The 25,723-nt window shown below is 33.9% G+C and overlaps 1 protein-coding gene across 2 annotated transcripts in view; it reads left to right on the plus strand.

Moving 5' to 3' along the window:
* The window catches only part of FSTL5 (follistatin like 5), a 546,539-nt gene that overhangs the window by 35,537 nt on the left and 485,279 nt on the right, over positions 1–25,723 (plus strand). For both annotated transcript variants that reach the window (XM_045202427.2, XM_045202428.2), the window contains exon 2: positions 16,971–17,112. In XM_045202427.2, coding sequence (XP_045058362.2) covers positions 16,987–17,112 — 126 coding nt within the window. In that variant the 5' untranslated portion in view covers positions 16,971–16,986. The remainder of the gene's footprint in view (positions 1–16,970; positions 17,113–25,723) is intronic.

Here is a 25,723-nt window from a genome sequence, read left to right on the forward strand (position 1 = left end):
TAGAGGTTAATGTATTTCTTATGTAAGTACAGCCAATAGTGTAGTGTAGTTTTTCACAGATGTAGGACTCGTCCCACCAGTATTGGAGTCACCCTATAGGAATCAGAATCTCTTTGGTTGAGCCTGGGAACCTTTAACAAGCACTTGCTATCCTAAATTCTCTTGCCCGCCTAAGTCTGATAATTATAGGCAAAGTGAAAGGTTTGCTGGTCTGAATGTGGAGAAGGGGAAGACAAAGGCTGGGCAACTCGGTCAGGTGGGAATGACAGAGAGCAGGGTCAGTACAGACACTTCTAGGCCCTCTCCTTAGAGTGGAAGCTTTTGACTTTCATTCAGATTCTGCCTGTGTCCTTCTAGCCCAGGGAATCTTCTCTCAGCAAGAAGCCTTTGCTCTTGTAAGCAGTCTCCAATTCCATGGAATAATTTTATGTCATTGTGACATTTGATTACTATAATCTTGGTGAAGAGAGGTGAATGGCTGGGCCACGTCCTCCAGAGAATCAGTATACATCGTTTGGAATGTGACTTTAATTTGAAACGATGCCACCATATGGCCAGTTTCAAAGAAGTCCCTAAGTGTCCAAAGGGTACCCACATTCTAAAATCTAGTTGATTTTGATATTGAACAATTATGACCTTGCTCTAACCACAATCAATATTTTTTCACTGTGTAAGTTCATACAAATACTGTAGTGGATTCATTTATTAAATATAAAATATGGATGGAGTTTTATTAGCCCACAAAGAATAGAACAGCCTACTCTCTCTAATGAGAAATCATGTCCCATGATTATTCAAATTACCCAGATAATATCTGAGATTCTAATTCATTTTAATTTAAAGGGTGACTGTGTAGTAATGTGTTCCTGCTTGTTCAAGTACATTCTTATGTCTTTTCATGGTTTTGTGTTTTGAGTCACGCAGCACAAATGACATGTAAACCCATTAAACCACCACATTTGCCATAAGTATAATACAAGTTGTATTCTAATTCAAATGGTAGGTTTGCATAGGCTGTCTATCTCTGGGTTGGAAAATATCACTGTGTAAAATAATAAATGCTTAAAAGTAATTTTCTGTTTAATACTATTCACACATCTAATGAGTAACGTGGCTTACAGGGACCACCATTAGGGTTCACGTGCATATATTAACAAGGAGTAATTTGTATGGCTAAAGGAATAAATCATATAAATGAGCATATAAATATATTTATGGCATAAGTATTGACCATATTTAATAATTCATACCTTATCTATGCTATGAAAATGTTGATATGGTAAACTGATAATGTTAACATTTAAAATCTATATAGCCAGTGCCTGTTCCATAGTCAAATAATTATTTAGACTTTCTTGACTTTTGATCCCCACGGATAACAAGAATCCAAATCCTTTTCCAGTGTGGTCATATTAGCCAAATCACTACACATCAGTCTAAGTTGGTTGTTGTTGTTTTCATATTATTAAATTGAATTCATATAACCTACTTATAAGGCTGCAGTAAGATAACTCAGCAAACATTTGCTCTTGTTATCATTATTTTGTTTTAACTCCGTAGGCCTTGACATATCTGGAAAGCCGTGTTCTGTACTTCTCTTGGAGCTAACACAGCTTACATAAATTTTAAAAAGCTAGGAAGAAAAAATAATCACATTTATTTGGAGCTTCTTCATATTCCATGTAGATTATCAATCATTTAAAAATACATTTGGGAAGATAATAAGCTTCTGTTTACACAGGTCATAGATATTTTGTTCACGAGTTTCCCTAATCAGTTGCACAGAAGTGCTTACAACGTTCAAGCTTGATTGAGCTTGTTTGAAAAGATTGTGATTTTCACACCTGCGAACCTGTTTATTATGCATTTCATGAAGGGTGAACTTAAAGTGATGATGAAACATTTTATACAGGTAATACTAAACTTATGCATGTAGGAATATTTTTTCTTCCTCAAGTGGACTCATACGGACAGTGAAAACATAAAACAAAGTGAAAGTTTTTCAAAGACCAGACACAGATGATTTTTGCCTAAAGTGTTCTTCAAGTGGTCGGGGATAGCAGAATACAATCATTTTACAAGACCTTCAGTTTGTTGCTTAAAATGGCAGGGTGATTTCAGAAAATGAAAAATGTTCAATACCTGGGTGAACTTTATCCCTCTAGGTTCTTAGAATTCTATGGCTTCATATTTGCAATCTCACTGCATTGTCTTCGTAGAGTGTATTTACAGTGGCAGCATATTGCCCTTTATAAAGAGCACATTCTAAATCTATGATGAGTAAATTTGAAAGGAATTGATGGTTATGTTTGATCAAGTTCTTCTTCTCTTACCTAAAGCAGATGTTTTTCTGAAGTACTACCTCCAAGGACGTAAAATTTGGAAAATTGTGTTTTACTCGTTATTAAAATGTAGTATTTGAATGAGATATTTATACAAAAAGTGGGTTATTTCATCTACATTAAATTATTATTTAACTATAATTGCTTCTTTAGATTTTATTTTGTTATTAAAATGAAGCTGAGGGACACCTTCTCCTATTAATACTGTTATGATGAGTTCATTGTCAGTCTCAAAAGGTTTGACAGTTATGTAGCATTGTTTTAAGACTCTTCTGTGGGACAGGCCGTAAATACTGTTCTCTTGATATTTTTGATTACTATGATTTAATTAAGAATTTGCTATGTAACATCAAGTGTACCATCAAAGTTTTTTCTTTTCACTTATTTTTGTAAAGAGTATGAAACCTGCCAAGGTTTACTTGGAAAGATTAAACTTCAGCTGACTTCTCTGGGAGACATATTGTTAAACTTAAATTTCAAATGGTAAAACATTTCCATTGCAATGTTCACAGCATTATACTTTAAGTAAAATGCGGATTTGCACAAAACAACGAGTTACTTACACAGAAAACAGATAAAGTCTTCAGCAATGAGGTATGAAAGCTAAATATAGCTTGAGGATGACATACTGCCAAAGTGGGAACAATCTCTTGTATGTACAGTCATTTCACAGTGAGGAAAGATGTAATTTATAAGCATTGTTATAGCAGTATGTATACAAAGTAATAAAACACATTATTAGACCAGGACAAAGAAAATGCCAGTAGCTTTATTCCATTTTCTTAGCTAGGTATCTTCCTTCTACATATTTTATAATATTAGGATAATTATATGGAGTTATTTGAATCTTCAATAAATCTTGGAAAGAACTGTAAGTATTAGGAAATATCATGTCCAGCCATATCCCTATACATGTGTCCAGAAATATTCTAGGCATATTACTAGAGGTATCAATAATCAGCTATGTGCCATCAGAGTTCAGCTCTGTGTCACACTGACAATGTGAGAAATGACTTTGGACTACACAGATTCCAGATATAAATCACAACAAGCTCTGATGAAGAACTTTGCATGCTCCTTCAAAATGGATTTGGTAGAGCAAAGTATCAGGGTTGGTTTTTTTTTACTGAATATGGAGGATTATTATGAAACTCTAGTAATTATAATCTGTGGTATCTGCATAGGAGTAGATAGGTTAATGAAATCAAATAGAGAATTAAAAAAATAATGCAGATCTATCAGCAATTGAATCTGAAAAATAAAATAAACAAGAAGAACAGACATAGAAGCATAGATACAGAGAAGGTTTTGAAGGTTATCAGATGGGAGGGGGTCACGGGGGATGGGTGAAGGGGTGAAAAGTACGAACAGGCAGTTACAGAAAACCATGGGGATGTAAAGTACAGCACAGGGGATAGAGTAAACGAAGAGCATATATGCATGACCCAGGTGCATGGACCATGGTGTAGGGATTGCCTGAGGGAGTCGGGGGTGGGCTGGGTAGAGGGGAGCAAAGGGGGAAAATCTGGGACAACTGTAACAGCATAACAATAGAACATAATTTAAAAAAATGAACAGATTCAAGGAAACTCAAGTCATTTAACTAAGAGAGAATTGTAAGTCAGATTAACTTTAAAAAAAGTATAGTTAAATAGAACAAAAATAAAACTAAAAATAAAAAATACAAGTAAAATAAAGTAAAATCTTTTAAAAAAACTTTTTGAATCAATTACAAAACTAAACCGGAATACTGGATGAAAGCGTGAGAATATTTTCCTGAAGCAAAGGTGTTTTGTTAAACATTATAGCTTTCTTACAAACCATTAAACGATTCAAAAATATGCATTATAATGAAAAACTATAAATTATAATTTAAATTAAAAGTAAAAGTAGAAAATGTAATTATATTTTTATTTAAAAAAATAAGAAGTTCAGAAGCAAAGCTGAGGGCAGGAAGCTGTGTTATTGAACCATTTCCCTCCCTGCTTTCCTGCAGTTCTGCCCCCCAGGGGCTGGCTTGATGCATTTTCTTGTTACTTGTAGGACAATCAGTGGGCTGAGTCAAGCGTGTTGTTTGCTTTACAAGAAGAGCAATGAAATAAAAGAAGCAAATGATTACTAGAATTGGTGGGGTGATCACATTGTACGGTATAAAAATGTCAAATCACTGTATTTTACAACTGAAACTGATATGGCCAATATAAGATTGTATAGTAACTATGTTTAAATAAAAACATAAATTAAAAAAAGAGAGAGAGAGAAAAGAGTGGTGGGGTGAAAAGAGTGGTGGGATAACTATAGTTGAACAACAATAAAAAATTAAAATAAATAAAAAATTAAATGAAAGAAAGTGTGCCTAAAGGTTGATAGATTTTCAAGCCAGTACTCAGTATTTTCTTGGCTAATCTGGGTTGTTCAAGCACCCATTTTGCAATAGATTCTTTTATTAAAAAAACAAATAAAACAAGCAAACTAAAAAACAAAAACAAGACACATTTCTCTTAGCCTCTAGCTGTGAGAAATCATTATGGTTGTCTCTGGTTCTAATTCCATAACAAAAGAAAAAAAGAGATAAACTTTACCAACAATTTTAAGCCCTATTCTATTTTAAGCCCTTCCTATTCTATTGGAAGTTTATACTCATTTTTCTGAATAAAATAGGAATTAGAGAACCAAACTTGCTTAAAGGAGTTAGTTCTCAGGGTTACTATATACTTTTCAGGGTCCTAAAGCAGCTCATCTGTGGTTTGGATGATACTACAAAATTTATGTTATAATTCTATGTAATTTCCATATAGTATTTACTCTTAAAAATTAGGAGTTATCCCAAAAGACCTCATATGTGAGATTCTCAGAGATCAAACAGGCACATGTCTTTGTCTTTGTTTCCTTCTAGAAACATTTACTTCAAAAGATGTATAATCCAGGAAGTTACTATGGACATACTGCCTAGACTCGCCTGTCTAGTCTGCCCAGATCAGCAGATTTGTGTTGACAGAGTGGTACCAAAAGCGTGAAAGCACGTGGGCACACTTATGCCTGGAATATGGTGAATGTTCAATACCTACTTTTTAGTGTCATATTTTAAAACATATTTACTACCTTTTGTTTTCTGTCTCCAGTTTTTTCCCCAAATATGGTAAAGTTTGTTTGAAAAATATTCAACCATTTACCTGTAGTTTATTTTTCAGATTTGAAAACACCTTTTTACACTATGCACAAGAGTCAACTCAAAATGGATTAAAGACTAAACATTAGTCTTAAAACCATGAAAATCCTAAATGAAAACATAAGCAGTAAAGTTATGGACATTTATTATGACAATATTTTTTTCTGATCTATCTCCTCTGGCAAAGGAAACAAAAAATGTAAACAAATGGCATTATATCAAACTAAAAATTTTTAATACAGAAAAAATTTTTACACAGTAAAGGAAACCATTTCTGAAATGAAAAGACAACCCACTGAACAGGAGAGCATATTTGCCAATGAGACATCTGATAAGGGGTTAATATTTAAACTATAAAACTCAACACCAAAAAACCCCACAAACAATCCAATTTAAAAATGGACAAAAGGCCTGAATAGATACTTCTCCAAAGATGACATACAGATGGCAAAAAGACATATGAAAAGAAGCTCAGTCATCAAATAAATGCAAATTAACAATGAGATGTCACCATATTGATATTCTGACACATGTCAAAATGGCTGTCATCAATATTTTCTGACACAAGTCAGACAGGCTACCATCAGTAAATCAACGACCAACAAGTATTGGCAGGGATGTGAAGAAGAGAACTCCCATGCACTGTTGGTGGGAATGCAGATTGGTGTAGCCATTGTAGAAAGCAGTATGGAGATACCTCAAAAATTAAAAATGTAACTGCCTTATGACCCAGCGATTTTATTTCTGGGAATAAATCTGAAGAAACCCAAAACAGTTAATTCAAAACAATATAAGCACTCCTATATTCATTGCAGCGTTATTCACAATAGGCAAGATTTGGAAGCAACCCATGTGTCCATTAGTAGATGAATGGATAAAACAGCTATGGTACATTTGAAAATGAAATACTACTCAGCTGTGAAAAAGAAGGAACTCTTATACTTTGTGACAGCAAAATGGACCTGGAGATCATTATGCTAAGCAAAACAAGCCAGTCGGAGAAACGCAAGTACCATATGATTTTACCCATACATGGAATCTAATGAACAAAATGAACTAACAAGAGAAATGGAGACCTCACAGATAGAGAGCAGGCGTATAGCTCTCAGGGGGTAAAGGTTCTAGAGCAGGGGTGTGGAAGGATTGAGCAAAAGGAAAAAAGAGAAGAAAACCTTATAGACACAGACAACAGCATGATGGCTGCCGGGGAGGGAGGAGGGAGTGTGGGGAGGTAAGGGAGGGTATAGTGGGGATAACTGGGGGTGGAAGAAGCCTGTCCTTGGGGTGGTGCACATGCAAGACATTGTGCAGGTGATGTCTTACCCCAGAAACCTGTATAATTTTGTTAACGGTGTCACCCAACAAATAAAAAGAAAAAAACATAGATCTAAAAAATGAAATAAAATGTCACTTACTGGAAATTAACTTCACTTTTATGCTATTTTCACTTATGACTTGTGTTTTGATCACTGACCACTGTAGAACTAGATGAAACAATTACTTTAATTCCTATCAGGAATTTCTTGGAATGTTTTAGCTACTCTTGTCTGTTTGGTTCGGATCAGTAGGACTGTGCTTGTCTTTGGGTGAATAGGCTATAGTTTGTCTCTATGTCTGGTTTACACTCTACCTTCCATGTTTTAAATGAAAATGTGGAGATTTTGATTCTGAAAAAACTTTAGGTAAATCCTCATATGGAACTAGGTAACATTATCCTATTCCTCCTGTGCACCAGGGTGGCCCAGATCTTACCTTTGGGGAAAGATAAGGTCATTCTGGAAAATGTCCTGGGTGCCCATGACTTTTAAGTCTAACTGTGGACCCCATCCTTGTACTTTCCCCACAGTTTTCTACATACGACTAGAGTACCTCTGAGATGGTTTTCCCATGGCACTTCAGTTTTCAGTACCAAGCAGATTATGTTGTTCCCCGTGTAACTTCATTTTAAACTGTGACAGAATTTTTTTCCTTGTGCTATTTACATTGAGACTGCAATGCAGTTTCCGTGTAAAGAACGTGGGTTGCTAGAAACCTTGGTATGGAATAGGTTGAATTTAAAATCTGCCTGACATTGACAAAATTGCAATGATTTTTTTTAATAGCAAATAAAATCAGTAACATAGCACCTTTGGGATTTTAGGCCGGGTCAACTCTAAGAACTTCATTCTTCTTAATTTACATTTTAAGGGCTCATCAAGGTAGGTGGCAGCGAATTCAGAAGACAGAGACTGCAATGATTTTCTCTTCTCTTGAACAAGGGCACTATTGTCAAGGTCATGCAATATATTATTATTTTTAAATTATTAAAGCATCACTTTTTCATAGTATATCAAACATTTTCAGTTTAGATATAAAGTAAGGTAATAGGTCTTTCACACCAACCACATATTAAATTCTAATCTTTAGCTAAAGTTTTGTAATATGCCATAATTTACACTCATCATACTTAGGAGAAAATAATTTAAAAAAACACAAAAACTGAGATCAATGTGATTGATTAATTTTAGTTTGCATAATTCCATTTGTTACTTACTTTGAAAAGAATTAAGTAGTTTTTATAACTTTCAGTTTGTATTACCACGACTACAGACATTTCTTAAATTTCTCTTGAATATAATATTGAAAATAAAAATATAAAGAAAAAATGAACTTTATTATTCTGATTAGATTTTCCTTTTATGAATTTAACATACTGAATCTGTGGTGTATCAGTTTAAGAGATCAGGTGAGTGAAAGAAAGTGGGAAAGGAGACTGCAAAAGGGTGGCTAGAAAGGTGAAATTAAATCACCACGGTATTGTGTGACTGAAGCTAAAGGGAGAAAAGGTTAAGTAAACGAGCCGCTTCCTTTTAGGAAAAGAGCCTCTAGTAAAATTTGTTTCTTTTCACTTTTAAACTATTGTTCTTTCTACTGTAGCATGCTGCCGCTCAGCATTAAAAATACTTTAGGTACAGTTTTTAAAAATACAGATTTTCAGTTTAACCACAAGAAGTAAAAGTACCTATTTTGATGTCAGATTTCTGTGAAATAAACCCAAACTCAGAAATTCAACACTTGAAATAAATTGCATTGAAAAATCAAATAAGAATACTGAAGTTGCTTCTTTTTTTGATCTTGTCACACACAACGTGTGTGGACCTGCAGTGGAGAGAAGCTAAGTACAGCATGCTGAGCTATATCATATTAACTTGGCCACATGATAACATGATTTTAACCAGTCGTTTTACACCATGTCGCAGACCACGGCTTTCAGCAAGGTGGACGATTGATGGTCCACTGTGTATATGTACCAAATTAAATAATCCAGAGTATTATAATCTAATTTATTTTAAAGTAACTCATATTATTCATTGTAAAGAAGACAGTGACAGCAGATGATTTCATAAACTGTACAAAAAGAATTGAATAAAGTTTATTTTTTAATATCGCCTACCTATTGAAAGTCATCATAAAAATGGACATACGCATTTAACTTAATTTCAGGCTACACATAACACACCTTTGACTATTGGATCATGGATATACTAGAAAGTCTAGGGACCTCTTTAAAAAGACCAAATATAAGACACTGTGTATTGTGTTGTTTTTTTCTAAGTTTGAGGCACCAGTGTAGACAATTTGAAGTCCTGCCTATTGTAAGATTATAAAATTTAAAGAAATTCTTTGGTTATGTTAGCTAGAAACAGAAGTTCATTCTGTTTTATAGTTGTCAAAGCTAATTTAAAAAATATATTTTATATATACATGTGTGTATATTCTGTACTATATATAATTATCTGTACATAACTATAAATGTTTGTATGATTATATAACTATCTCTTGAGTTATATATTTATTAATTTACTTATATATCACAGTTACATATAATTTACATATTAATATATTTTATTATATATATTTTATATAAATATAGAAAACTTGCATAACTGCAGTTATATAAACCCAACTATAACCATCTACATATAGCTTTCACCATAAATATATATAACTATCTTCCCAGTAAACATCATTGTGAGGAAAAAGGGTATAAACAGAATTTTTTCCCAAAAGTTGCACTTAAACAGTATGATCTGTAAAGAGGGTGACACCTAGGTCCTCTCACTGGGCTTTTGGGAACTCTAGCACACAGTAAATGCAGAGTTCGTGCGGCTACCCGAGATGAAGCTGCTAACCAAGCCCTTAGACCAGAAAGCAGTTGTTCACATGTGTTCTTCCTCTCCATAGTGAATGGACTCTAGTCAGGGACTTTTCAGTATTAAAAAAAACACTACCCTCAGAATCAGGACAGCTAGACGTATCCTATTTTCTTCATAGGCACACTTTTCATTCTCACTGGTTCTCATCTTCCTCACCTATAAAAAGAAGGGGTTACATTAGATTTCTAATATGTTTTTCAGTTCTGTTATTTGTGTTCTATATTATACTTGAATATTTTATTTAAAATGTGTTCACTATGCTAGAAGAGTTCATGTAACTGTAGCATCAATAGTTGTGCAAAACAAAGAAGATTTTGGAAAACAACTACCACTTGAAATGCTTTTTCTGTCATGTGGAATTTTCATTTGTTAAAAGCAGAGCATATAAATCTTTTAAAAAAGAAATAAATTACAGCATGAGTACTTTCTCCCAATGCAAGCTTAAATTATACATTTTACACTACAGTCACTCTAAAATAGCAGTGAATATATTTTATCTACTTTAAGCTTCTTTCAGCTTCAGATTAAGCTGGGTTTTAAAAGGTATAATTGATTAGAATCTGAACAGTTTTGTTCTTTCAAATTAATGACTCAGATGCCATTGAAATTAAAGTTCCTTCTTCTTTGAAAGAGTAAAATTAATCTGATGATCGTAACTCTCATTACTTAACAGATTTAATTCAATGTTATCCCAGATGTTGAGAAAAAATGTGTACTACACATCTTATAAGCTTTCAACATAGAGCATTACACTGAAAAGTTTTGGACACTTTAACATGTAAGCTAATAATCACATAATTGAGAATGAAGAAACTTCCGTGTCTGCTGCTGGTTCCATGCAGATTTGAAAGACACGTCCCTGTGCAGTCTGGACGTAGAAGTCACATGGCTGTGGCTCTCTCCTTATCACTTCATTTGTTTATCCTGTATCTTCAGGTACCTCGATCTAGAGGGAATTTAAGTGAAAGATTCTCTTTCCCAGGAGTAGTCAGTCTGAAAAATTAGCCTTTTTACCTCTATGGCTACTTCTTTTCAGGCTGTCTCTTTATTTCCATATCATTATGTGTCAGGTTTTTTTTGTTGTTGTTAATTTTTCAATTACTTTTCCATTTACTATTATATTAGTTTCAGATGTACAGCAGAGTGGTTCAACAATCATATACTTTACGAAGAGGTCCCCCCAGTATTTCCAATACCCACATGGCACCATGTGGGTATTTTATTGACTGTATTCCCTGTGCTGTACATTATGTGTGTCTTTAGAGTAGAATTATATAACAGATCCATGGGAAGTATCTGACTGGAGTCAGTCAGTCTTGGGTTCATATAGCAGTTGTGAAATTAACTAGCTTTCTAAACGTGGACATTTTACCTTGATATGTTTCTCTTTCTTCATTTATTGGTTCAGTGTAACCAATCAAACCTATGAGAAAATATTTTTGGATGATCATATATCACAAGGCACCATCCCAGTAATTCTAGTAGGATATATGTGATCTTTTTTCCTTTGCTCTTCTCCCTTCTGGTTCTACAATGATGGCAATGACCCTTAGCTTTTGTGTTTTGTTTTGTTCTTTAATTAGAATGAGTTTTTAAAGTTAATGGGGAGAATTGATGGAGAGAATCCACTGCCCATAATAAAAGTGGGGTCTTTGGAGAATGTTTTTTTTCTAAAAGTAATATGATAGAACTCATCCACAGAGTTCAAAGAAGTAGATATGAAGTTTGAACAGGTCCAAAGATGAAAACAGTCGGTCGGTATAACTGACTTGCCTGATGGCTATTAAGAGAATATAAGAGACATCTCTCCGGTCCTTTCAATTTCAGTTGAGCTAAGGAATGAAGAGGTTGTCTGTATTCGACAAGGGGGGCTTTTCCAAAGGAACTTTCCATTGAAAGCCCAATTTTGATCCAGGTGTAAAAAAACAAAAAAGCTTGTTGTGATAACCACAACTTAATTTCTAGCTTGACTTCAGTCAGTTTTCTGATTTTTTTCAATTACATGAAGAATATTAATAATTTATTATTGTCTATTTACTATGTCAAATTAATTACTCATCACCATTATTTAATTAATTCATTTATTTATCCACAAATATTTATTGATCTCATGCTATATGCTAGGTATTGCTCTAATTCACACAAGTGATTAACACAGAAGTCCTGGTTTTGTAGAGTTAACGTTCTGGTTGGATGCAGAGAATATGCAAAGAAACCAGTAAAAATATAGTAGGTCAGATGAGGATAAAATCTGTGGCTTCCAGTCATTCCATTCCCATGAAAATTTCCCTCATTCCTTTTTCCAAAATTATCATTTCTCTATTTTTATTTTCTCTACCTCCTAGTAGCATTTAATCTTCTGTTTCAGTCAAACCTGCCTGAGGGCTTAGTCTCCTGACCTCTTCCCTATTCATGTACAGATTAGATGATGTATAAATATTAACAACCCCAAACAGGTATCTCTAGTCCATACTTTTAGCTAAACTTGTTTCCTACATCCTAATGTCTCTCTCACATCTCCAATTGGGCTACCAAAAGGGATCTCGAAAAACAAATTGTACTTTTTTCTCTCAAACTAGTTCTTCCCCATATCCTCTCCAGATCAATGAGTCTACTTGCAAGGAATGAGCTGGTACAGGTGCTAGACTATACAGAGGCATACATTTTTCTTACAGATGGGCACTACTAAGGTAATTGATTTCGTGTAGGCAATATAGCAAGATACAGTTAGTTTCTCTGTCTCATAGAATTTATAAGATACCAAAAGAAAAAGGTACTAATGACTATTTAAGCCACCTCCCTGTTACAGAACAGAACAAAGAGAAGTTTGTAGAAATTAAGAAATATGCTAGATTGTGATGAAACCAGCTCAGTGTACTTCCTTCTATAACTAAATAAGGATGGCGGCCTTTCTTCAATCAATAGCCACAGTGCAAAGTAAAATCACATAAGGGGGATATGTAATAATTGCAGCAGGGAGCAGCAAAGCCTGTGTGAGGCTGGCAGAGAAGGTTTCACAAAAGAAGTGACTGGAGCTATCTCTTGAAAACCCTCCTGTAGTTTTCCAGGAGAGCGTGAGAGCCAGTGAGGGTACCACAGATGAACCCGTCAGCATACTTGACTTCTCTGAAACATCTGTAATGTTGCCAATGTGGGGGATTTGCTTCATCTTGACATTGTTCCCAATCGTAGGCACAAAACCACAGAAAGCATCCTTCCCCACCTCAAATGCTACATTTCGTTCCTAAGGCAATACTTTAACCCTCTTTATTTGTTTTCCCATATGATTGGAAGTGAGATTCTAGAGAACGTGTAAACAAATCAAAATCTCTCAAAGTTGAATCTACTAAATAACATAACTACTCTAAAACCTACTGCCATAAGCAGCATGCCATCCAGTAAAATAAAATAGTTTGACCCAGAGAAAAATGTTATTTTTGAAGAAGAGAAACCTCTGTTCATCACTTAACCATTTTTAAGTCTAACTTTGTTAATTCTAATGTTAGCAGACACTTTTTTAGCTACATATGCATTTTCATTTCTCCAAGTTAATAATGGTTGTTTTTCATGCTTCCATATAAATGTTAAGGTTGCAAGAAAAAGTCAGAGGTTCATTATTGTACCATCTGTTCTAGCTGGTTTGTTTTAGTCATATGCTTTTCAGTGTTCTTACTGAGCTGTCAACAATCTGCCAATTAATTATAAAAACCTAACAGGTTGTCAGAGGTTACTACGCTGAGAATGTGGGCTCACCAGCCAGTATATCATGCTATTGCTAACTGTTGATTTGCAAACAACTTCCAGGACACTTTTATTGGATGAGTAAATTTTGAAAGACATAATAATGACATCTTTGGATCCTGTAGCTGAAGAGAACTAAGGATATGATAATTAGTTTCTGAGCATACATGAAGAAGAGCTATCTATTTGTTTGGGTGGTTATTTGATAACTATATAATAGGATTCAATTATTTTTTTAGTAATATTTTGATGGAGACACTCTTACAAGGTAGATAAACACAGAAATTGGTCCTTGTCCTTTGTCTTGTCTAACGCTACATTGCTGCCTTCAAATGCCTATTTGTAATAGAAATCAGATTTCTCTTTAAAAAAGTTCTTACCTGTAATATTAGTTCTGTTTCACTTTATCTGTAATACCAAGTAAATTACTCCACTTGTCTGATAGCTTTTGCTGAAATAAATTGTGTATATTATATTTTATTTTTGTACAACTTTTTTATTAAGAAATTTTAGACCTGAAAATCATAACACTATCAATAAAGAAATTAATCATGGTTAACAATATGAGATATTAATTAAAATAGTACAAGTAGGTTGCATGTACTGCATCAAAGATTTACACACTGACTTATTTTTATCAACATTTTGTGAAATTTATTAAAGCATATATTCCTAGCCTCTTGCCTTTGACAGAGAAAATATTTCAGTAGATAGTTGGTCAATGTATGAACAATGTATGAAAGTTTATTTACCCAACATATATGAGAGTTTGGGTCACTTATTAAAATGAATTATTTACTTGTATATTTTATAGTAGATGAAATATACATATGCAGCCATGCCTATATGTATTTTGCCACATATATATGTATACACTTACATGTATAAATATGCATGTGTGTGTATGTGTAGAAACAGAGAGAGAAAAGAGAAAGAGAATCTCTTATATGAGCAATACGAGCACTTTTAGGAAATTTACGACCTTGCCTTTATCCACAGTGATGGAAAAAGAGAGTCGATATCATGCCTCTCCCCGCCCTCTCCTGACTGACAACAGAAGGAGCACAGTATCAGTTACCTGAGAAGATATTCCTTCACCTGAGCTTGTCCCATTTGCTTTATTCTGGGACTCTATCTTGTATTTAAAATATTTCATTCATTTGTCCTATAAACACATATTAATCTCTCAGAGAAGGGTTAGACTGTACATCAAAATCACAGCAAAGTGATGGATTGCAAATACAAATATTTAGTGTTCTCAGGTTAGTTTTCTGATATTTTTTAGCAGTAGTGAAAATAAGGATTCCATTCAGCATTATCAGAGTGCGAGAAAACACGATCCTTCTATCCTTATGCAGGATGACATTCATTTATATATTTACTTATTGAGCGTCAAGTAAGTGCCAGGTGATTTGCTAGAGCTACAGAATATAATGCTGAGAAGAAAAACCTCATATCCCTGAATTCATGAAGTTTGAAGGAGAAGACAGATAGATGGATGATCTTGTTAAGAAGGCCAATATTCAAGCAATCATATTAATTTTGTATAATTATAAACATGCTCTGAAATAAAGGAAAACTGATCTATGATCCTGAGCAGCTATGGACTCTTAACTCAGGCTCGGTGTTATGAGGCAGGATCCATGAGGGATATGTTTAATATGTGAAAGTCTTTGGGTAATGAATGGGAAAGAAAAGGTTGCATTTTAATGGAGGAAATAGCATACCAAAGCCGATAGTGGGAATGGACAAAATAAGTTCAAAGAACTGAATAAGGTTAGTGCCGCTGGAGAGCAGTTATTTAGAGGAAGAGAAAGATATGCAAAGCCTGGACTCTGGGAATTGTATGCTGCCACTAATTTTGTTTTTATCTTAAAGGTAAATGAGTTTATCCTTACTGACAAGGGCAATAACACTATGATGTGTGGATTTGGTGTGATCACTCAGGCTGTTGTGAGGAAAATGGATTCAGGTTTCGTGTGTGTAAATGTGGAAGGACAGTACGGATGTGATTAGGACAGTTTAGCAAGAAGCGGTGTGATAGCTTGAGCTAAAGTTGTGACGACTGTAGCATTGGAGAGAAACTAATGTTTAAAAGATATATTTTGAAGGTAGAAATAACAGAATTTACTGATAGGCTTAGAAGGGAAGGGAAGGGGACTGACAATATCAAGGATGTCTCCTTTGTGTCTGCTTGAGTAAATGGACGAACAAAAATCAAAGAAAACATGACTTTACATGGTGGTGTGCGTACTATGAGGAGATGCTTTTGAAACATAAAGGTGGAGCTATTAAGTAGGCGAGCTCTACCAGTATGGAGATTAGGTGGAAGCAATACATGTATTTAAAACCATAGACTATATGAAAAAATCTTGACAGAGGAAAAGGGGTAGGAAAAGTGCTAGCAATGAGATTTGGTAAAATACAATATTTAGTAGCAAAGTAAAGGAGTAGGATTAACTCACAAAATAACCGAAGAAATTTTATAAATTCTATAGAAACAGAGAGAAGGGGTGTCATAGACACTGAGTAAAGTGACTGTTTCTTAAGAAAAGAACTGTTACACTGATAGTGACATTGAAACATTGAAGGAGGCTATGGTCAGGCAATGGACAGAATGAAATATACAGCTCTTTACCAGCACTCTTGAGAAATCTAAATTACTCAAGAAGTCAAACGTACACATTGGCTCAGGAGGAGAAAGAACTCCTCTATTGCCACAATAAGTACAGAGATGGTGAAAATAGTGAAGTGAAATGTAATTATGATTGAACTCAAAGCATAAGCTTAGTGTCTATATGATAATATATACAGTTTTACAATTTCCTTGTATATTGAAAAACATAGGATAATGAAAAGTCACAGGAATTTTTGTTTAAAGCACTTATAAAGCAATTTTCTAGGAGATCCCTTTTTATATTTTTATCTTTAAAATTTTTTTACTTAAGGAGATGCCCTTTCAGATACTACTGGGAAAATGTATTCACAATGTCATAAAACTCATCTGCATAATTTCTGTTCCACCTTAGTTTATTAAGTACCTACCATAGAAGACTCTTCTTAACTTCTCACCATTCTTTACCAGTGGATTATAATAATTGTAGTTAGGCATTATTCACCAAACATACTCAAAGAGGAATTCAATATTTATAAACATGTTAATTGGATTTTGTATGGATGCTTAGAAAATTATCCATGGTTTAATGTTTTCTTTTTCTTTATTTAATTTTCTTTCAATTTGCTTTTATTAATTTTCTCCTCAATACATTTTTATTGGCCCCTACATTCTACTTATTGAATGTTATGTAAGGCTGTATGAGTGAAAAATGAAAACAGTATTTGTTATGATGAGGGGAATCATAATTTATATTTGGATATGCTTACCTATCATGGATTCAATTGGAAATTGCTGGTTATTTTTTATGAGATCTCTGGAGATTGTTTTGTGCTATTTAATACTTCTTAATATGTTTCTTGAATATATAATATATTTCTGATTACTTATAATATTAATTTTCACAGGTAAAAAGCCAAAAGGATGTTTAAGTGCTGGTCAGCTGTTTTGGTACTTGGATTCTTTTTTTTGGAGTCAGAAGGAAGGCCAACCAAAGAAGCAGGATATGGCCTTAAATCTTACCAACCTCTAATAAGATTGCGACACAAGGTACAGTCACTCTTCTGAAGTTTCTCGTGGTGCCTAGCAATTAGGAACTAAACTATTAGTCTTCTGGTTTATTATTCACTCAGAGAATTTATTTCAGAATATGCTTTCAGAATATAATTATGAAAAATTCACATTTTACAACAGAAAATGGTAGTAATTTTGGAAATTTACAATTTTGAGAATTAAATACATCTAGACAAAATATAGAGATGGCTCATTTAAAAATACATTATTAAAGTTAATAAGTAGTAATAGTGACATATTTAAAAAAAACAAGTAAATGGATTAAGACCTAATCAATGGGATAGTTTCTATTATTTCCACATTAATTTTAAGTTTAAAACTTTTTAAACAAAATGAAAAGTGTTATGTTCTTTAATTTGTCATAAAGATAAACAAAAAAGGATGTCTGTACTATGTGGAAATATATTGGTTGGTAAAGGATTAGTTTTTGTAGAAGTAATTAAACTGAATTTTAATTTCATCAAAAAATAATTTTGGGCTGTCTAATGTCCTTTTAACTTCTTCATGTTAAATATTTTCAAGTATAAAATAAATTGACATTTAGGCATACTGTAAATTACATAGTTTATATACAAATTATGATACTATAAATAACAAACTCAAATCTTTATTAAATCAAATAAAGTTTATAATACATTTTGGGTTTGCTAGAAAGTAGGAAAGATAAAAAAGCATGCTAATTATAAGAGAAAATATATATTTTTAACATTTCTTATACTGCTTGTCTGTAAAAACCACTTTTGAACTAAACAAATATATTAATTTTCTCCTTTGCATTCAACGCATACCTTTGGCATTCACATTATATATACATACTTTGCTGAAATTCCTTCATAATATTATAATGTTTTAATAAAATAGTAAACTTGATTGGGGTTTTTGTGTGGCAGGCAGACACTAGGCCAAGATCTTAATTGCATGGTTTTATCTTCAAAACAATCTTATGAAGATGTACCTATTTTCATTTTATAAATTAGAAATCAAAATTCTTAGAAATGTTAAGGGATTTTTCTGAATACAGAAATTTATTACATATATTAATTGTCTAGGCATAACATGCAGAATAGGTTTGATAGCCAGAAAAAAGTAAGTAAAATATAAAAGTATGCTTTAATGTCAAATATCATAGAAATTTAGTCATATGTAAAAACACATAAGTTCTTAAAGTTTCTGGTCTGAGTAAAAGCAACTGGAGAATTGGCATTGTTCCACTAACTTTCAACTATCAGGCATGACCTCTATTTCATGGAGTAATAATCCGTTTTATCCAGCCCAACACTTAGAAATAATAACTTCTTTGTGAATGCTGTCAAAACACAATTTTAATACAACATTTTGGCTCATACTGAAACATATCCAGTGAATACGTATTCTGTGCTGTGTGTCTGCCATCTCCAGGTCAAAACTCTGCCTTGCTAATCCTTTTATTCCTGTGCCATGAACACAGTAGATGCTGTTTAATTGAATCTCTGTGAGCCTTTACCTCTAAATAGTTAGAAGTAATAGGGGATTGCTGGTATTTAAAACCAAGGGGCGGAGAACGTCGTGGTGGTACTTAACTTTGAAACAACTTGGGACAGAAGTGAAATTAGCTTATAAAAGGCATGTTGTGAGTAAATGCCTATGTATGTGTCCATGTGTGTGGCAGTGTGTGTTTGAAAGGAGCAACGGAGCACCCAGAGTTGTGCAAGCCCTTGCACGAACCACCAGTTAATCTCCAGTCACCCCCACCCCCACCTGACCTCTGGGGACTGCCTTTCCTTCCCAAGAACTCGAAAATTAATCTCATGGCAGACTTTATTTATTTATTTTGTTTTTATCAGTCATTATTTGGATTTCAAAAATAATTTGGCCATCCTTTTTTCTGCTGATTCGCATTTCAACTCCACTCACACGCCACTTGATTGGGGAGGCTTTCCCAAACCCTAACTGAAAATGGAAAAGCCATAAACATTCTCTCTCCTCCTTTTTTTATTTATTTTCATCCATAGAATTTATCACCATCCCTCAAGACATATATTTCACTTATTTATTAGTTTGTTGAATGTTTCCTTCCATTTTACTCTTCATTTTCCTATAACCCAGCACCTAGAACAACATTTGGCAGATGGTAAACACACAACAAATAGGTATGAAGTGAATGATTCCATCTGGTGACTAGAATAAGACTGAAATCAAGATGATATATGTATTTGTATTAATTAGTTAACCACATATAATTGCATTATAGAGTTAATTATAATCAATTCATACATAATTATATTATATAATTAATTAAATTAATATATTGGGTATAATTTTTGGTATCATTTTATCAGGGCATCAGAAGAGCAATGCTTAAAACAATTTTGTATACATGATTTTAATAGTATTATATAATATGTTCTTTCATTATTTTTTTTACCTAGTTTCTGTTTAAATTACAAAAATATACAAATGTCTACATGTCTGTAAGACTGAGGGAATGCATAGAGACTTTCTATTGGGATTAGGTTTCACTAATATTAACTATTAGTTATTGACTAGAAAACTAAAACATGAATAATAAGTACAGTCAATTTCCAGTTCATATTAACTTTTTACCATGTTTTTCCCAGAGAATTTTAGTACTTAGAATCTGAACCAGTATATGTATAGAAGTTGTTTTTACCAAATATTTGTGTGCCAACTATATAAGGAATCCCCTCTTGGGAGCAAAAAGTGAAATGTGAGACTTATTTCTGAAATTACATAGACATATTGTAGATATGTAGATCTAAATATAAACATATATGTACATATTTATAAGGTTTGCAATAATATATATGCATAAATGTGGTTGAAAATATATTTTTGTCTCAAGATAAACACAAGTAACTCATAAATCCATCATTCTAACTATAGAAGTCTTTATTTTTAAGGTTTTGTTTTTTTATTTTTAGACAGAGTATAAGGGAGGGAGAAAGAGAGGGAAGGCAACATCAGTGTGTGGTTGCCTCTCGCACACCCCTGACCAGGGACATGGCCTGCAACCCAGGCACGTGCCCTGACTGGGAATTGAACTAGCAGCCCTTCGGTTTGCAATCCAGCACTCAGTCCACTGAGACACACCAGCCAGGGCTAATTATAGAAGTCTTAATTATAGTCCACAGTACATGTCTGAGTAAGCTAACATGTATTTCATACAATGTGTTTATTCAACAAGTTTATGTATTATCAAATGTAGGAATTCATTAGCAATCTAGATTTGTAAAGTATACTTACCACGTTCCAAACCCCAAAGTGGTTATCTTATTTATTATTATTATTCAAAAATAAACAGTGCATACTTATATTGTGCTAGGTGCTTTCATGTACATTAATTGTTGTAACTTAATCTTATAATAGTACTGGAATGGAAGGACTATTATTTCTGTTTATCTAAATAGTATTATTAAAACCCAGAGAGGTAAAGTAACTTTCCCAAGGACAAGAGAGAGAACAGACAGAATCAATGAGATCAGTAAGAGACATAAAAGCAAAGGCAGACAGAGATGGGGAAAGGAACCAGATAAAATAATGATGGTGTTGAAGGTAAAGCAAAATCACACTGACTTCAAGGAGAAGCATGTAATGGTGTTTCAGATTGTTCCTCCTGCTCCTCCATAAGCACAACCAGAGTATTCTCATGTTCAGTTCTTAGCCAGACTGACTGACACATCTTCTCCTGAAGGTTGCTGTAGCTCTGGGTGAGGGCCAACTTCTCAATGAAAACTCACCAGGAAGCAATAGTTACCACTGAAACTGCTGGTGTGTAGCTAGGAATGTGGGTGTTGAGCATAGTAAGTAACTATTCATTGCCATGTGCATGGGTGATAAACTTCCTGAAGTCTCCCCAATTTTGAGGCATCAAAAGAATTGTACTCAGAGCAGCCTTTGTATAACTCGGTACCATCAGGCATTTCGTGTGTAATAGGTGCTCTGTTAGGTTCATGCAAACATTTGGTCCTTTAATTGAGTATACCCATGTGGTAAGTGGTTTTACTGCTGTTTTGTAGATGAAGAAACTGTCATCCACAAATGTTTGGTAGCTACTTAATATCACATAGTGAGCAAGTCAGGAAGCAGGATTTAGGATTTGCTCCACAGAATAGAAAAAGTTAACATGTTACACAACGAGTACATTTGGTAGTAATTTGGCCTGCATGCAGTAGATGTCCTATTCTCCCCTCATCCTGATTATGTGGTAATAAGACAGAATTTTATTTCTTGGTCCCTTGGTGGTGGGATGAGACTCTGTGTCTCATACTGGCCAATGAGCAGTGAGAACTGTCAGGCTGTGCATCTGAGCTGAACATTTGATTACCATTGTAAAATCTCCCTAAACTCTCTTTTGCCTCGAGCTTAGCAATCATCAGATGATCGAGGTAGTGGTGGCTTAATCATCTCATAGTATCTAAATAACTTCGATGAATAAAACTTGTGGGCCATTAAGTGATTCCCTTGAAATGTGAAAGAAAGGAAAAAAACTTCTGTTCTGAACCACTGAGATTTGGGAGTTGTTTGTTATCTCAACATAACCATAGACTACCCTCACCAATAAAGACAGACAAGAATTTATTATTAACTCATATCACCTAACCACAATCTTGGGCTCCTTTTTCTGGACCATCTTGGCTTTCTGTTTCACTTCTACTCTTTGGGGTTCTCTTAATCTTTTTTCTCCATTATTTCTTTCTTCTATTTCTTGCTGTGTCATTATTTTCCATCCCAGTTTGACTTCCTGTTGTATTTATAGCCTTACAATCTATATGCACTACTATTTTAGTTTGTTACCATATACCTTCACTGGTTGACTCTAAATCCTGTTAGGGTTGGTACCATTTAAATCCCTTTTCTTACCTGTAGCACCAATCATACTGCTGCATTGCTTGCTGGGGATGATAATCAAAGTCTTGCTTGAGGGAAAATCTGAGGACTGTAGGAGTGCTCTTTGAGGATGCCTAGTGGGACCACTTAAAGACCTTAAAATGCTGACATCTTTATGGGACTGGAGAATGCTACATCTACCTTTCCAATGCAGAGTTACTCCTGCAAACCAAAATTGCCTTATGATTCTTTTACTGCCTAAATCGAACTGTTTGTGAGAGTAGTTACTGTGCAAATGGGCCAAAGAGTTTGCATAATTTAGTAAGTCCGGAGGGTGTTGCTGTGCACCATGGTACAATGTAATTCAAACAACTCATTTGTGAGAGGTGATTTTTACTTTTAGAATTAAAAAAAAAATCGTAGATGTGGTTTGGTGAAGGGTGGCGGGAGAGAACTCTAGGGAAGGAGACAGGCTTTAAACAACTCATCAAAACTGTGAGTGCTTAGAGGCTGGGAACCTTCAGGCAAACCCAGGAGCATTATTTCCTGACCGAGGAAAATTTGTGCCATTCCATCTGAAATACCTGACTGCTTGAAGCATGCTCAAGGGAAGGCCCTTTAAAATGTTTATATATTTTTCAGAGGTCAGGAAACAATTTGGACCACTGTCTGAGAAACAGAAACAAGGCAATAATAGGAGCAAAGTGGGTAATAGTAAAAATTTAAAAAGTTAATTAAATGTATTGACATTTATTATTTATTATATAATAACAATTAATTAGCATGTATTGACATATCCTATATATATCATAATGGCTAAATGTTATTAATACATCTCAAGTATTTTTCTAATAAAGTAAATTATGTTTGAAAAATAAAAAAAAACACTTCTGAAATTCTTTTTCTGATAAATGAAAATCCAGTATTAATTGACTCAAAACCTCTCCATTTTAAGAGTGTGCAAGACTAAATGAAGAATAATTTTAAAATTGTAGTCTGAGGTTAATAAAATCTAAGAGTACATAGTAATTTCATATTCTTTATAACTAGGAGGAATGAATCTAAGACATTTCAAAAGTTTTAGCAAAAATTCTTTGTAGTCCTTTAAGAGTCTTAGGCAAAAATCAAAACACAAAGATGTTTGTTAAACATTTTTTATTAAAAATGACCTACATGTATATTAATGATGGTATACGTGCTTTCTTAATGTTATATTTCTCAACCTAAATGCCTAAAAGGGACTCTATTTTATATTGATGTTTCTGTTGACATTGTGTTATTCTTCTGAGATTCTGTGCTTCCATTTCATCTTCCAAAACCTAGTAGGATAGAGAAATTTGTGAATAACCTCTTTTTCAGGGAGTGAATTTGAATATTATCAAGAACTGTGAATGGTTTGAGATATTTCCCTCTTTGCAAGCTAGTCTGTTTGCCTGCCACGTAGTTTCATGAACAGAGGCAGAAGACACGTAAGACTCTTGGGTCAAAGATAAAGGATGGCTTATTGCTCAGAGCCATAGCAGTAGCCAGAGTTTAAGCAAGTTTCTGGGACTCAGTTTCCACAGGGCAATGTAAAGTTGCCAGGTTATACCAGCATACACCATGGGATATGTTACACAAGGAGATCTATGAGTCGGAGGATGCCGGTTCTATTGTACAGACCATATGCATGCCTGTTCTTTGCACCAGAAGAAAACATTTTCTTTATCATATTAGACAGCAAGTAGTCCTGCCTTTTGCTCTGCATGAAGATACAATCCATTTTCAAAGGCTCTAAATGCACTTGCCCTTGGCTCCAGAGGGAGACATTTTTTTTTTTTTGTACCAGTGCTGTTTGCTATACAAACATCCTTGAACAGATAGTGCAGAGAAAATTGCAGTCAGTGTCTCTGCTCGTGAGTTGTACGGACACATGAGAGACCCATGGGAGACTTCTCCCAATACCCATTGAGAGCACCACTGTTAAAGGGTCAGAGTTACCATTAAGTAAATCTGTCAAAGCCAAAACAAAATGTGTGGGTTTCACAGCTGGTTGGAAAGCCAGTACATAATGATGGCTTCCTCCAACCCTTTTCCTGGTTAACTTTGTCCTTCAACAACTTTAAGAAAAAAAAAATATTTTGTTGACTATTGAACAAGCTGCTGACCTGTTTATTCCTTCAAAACAGTATATATTTGTTAATCTTGGTCAACCAAGCATGCAGTGGACTGAGTCACTTTGTGTAACAAAAAGAAGTCATTAAAGAAATATACCTGACTTCTAAAATTGTCAAGATATGAACCTACTACAGAAAATCATTTGATCCCTTTGAGAATAAATCTCAGAGGGTACTGTTACTACAGTTGTGTAGAATGGCATGAGAAAAGTTTGCTCCATTATACCTTTTTGACCTGACTTTAAAATATTTTGATTAAACCTTTGAAAGTAGCTGCAACTTGGAAAATTAGAGCTGCTTTCTAGTGAAAATTTGAGGTTTTAAAATGTTAAAATATGATGCATTAGCATTCTATTTACATCTTTTAAAAAATATGACAAAGTAGTCAAAGTCAAAGTTTGTTTGAGTACATTAGAGTCAGGTTTGTCAGGATTCTGGAAAACTCTAGTTATTTCTCAGCCGCAAGTAATATGGTCTTCTTACTACCTGGGTATGGATTTTTAAGTGACCTGAGCCACTGAGCTTCTTCATACCCAACTCAATAATTAAAAGCAAAAAGTAGAGTTGAAGAGTATATGGCTTTATTCCTGTTTCCCTGAAGAGTCATTGTTTTTTTCACTAATATAGAAGCACCAGAATATTAAGACCTAGGTGCAGTTAAACAGTTTTTCTTTACTGCTCATTTTCTTTTGATTGTTTTCCAAAGCCTTCTTGTTTTTAAATATAGTTGTATTTTCTAGCATGTCTCTAGGAAGAATAGTGCTAGATCATATTAGTTTGCTAAAGAAAAACAAACTATTAATTCATCTGTATTTATATTAGTTAAGAGTATTAAGCTAACTCCTATTCAAAATACAAAAGTGTGGTTGTTTTTAACACGCAAATGAAGTAAGTGACTAGATAAATACATTTATCTAATCATTAATATTAATGCATTGGCAGGCTAGCATTTGCATTTACTACTTCAATCTTTAAATTAATAATAAGTTGTCCTGTTCATCTTTTATTATTAAAATTCTATTATGAATTCAATTGGGAAAGCTTTGTATTATAAATGAAAAAAATCCTGATTTATAAGCTTGACATTTAGCATGTTTAAGAGATAAAAAACCTTATAGTATATAATCTAGAGTTGAAAAGAGTGGTATTATTTTTAATTACTATAACTCACTGCTTATTTTTGGCATCACTTCTGTATGTGAACTGAGAGTTAGTGTTTTTAGAGCTACATGGTAGTAGAAAACACTCAATTTGTTTTTAAAAAACTATAATACAGATGGGAAAACCGAGGACCCAGAAAAAAACTGACAACACAATTCTTTGGTAAAGGCCACACAGGTAGGTGCTGCTCAGCTGAGATTTGATTTCCTGTCTTCCAGAACAGTTCTGTTTGCTTTTACACATCACCCCCTAAATTATCACTTTTCTTTAAGTTCCGTTTTTATGGGCAAAAAAGTACATTCAGTCGTTGTTGCAATAAGTATATAGTAAGTACCTATTACACACAAGGCACTGAGCAAAAGAATTCAAATTGAGTTCTTAACTACTCACGTGGATTTGCCTGTGATTACTGGGGAAGCAAACATCTCAAATGAATTGATTGA

This window comes from Desmodus rotundus, chromosome 9, assembly GCF_022682495.2.
Source record: "Desmodus rotundus isolate HL8 chromosome 9, HLdesRot8A.1, whole genome shotgun sequence".
In the NCBI taxonomy this organism is placed as follows: domain Eukaryota; kingdom Metazoa; phylum Chordata; class Mammalia; order Chiroptera; family Phyllostomidae; genus Desmodus; species Desmodus rotundus.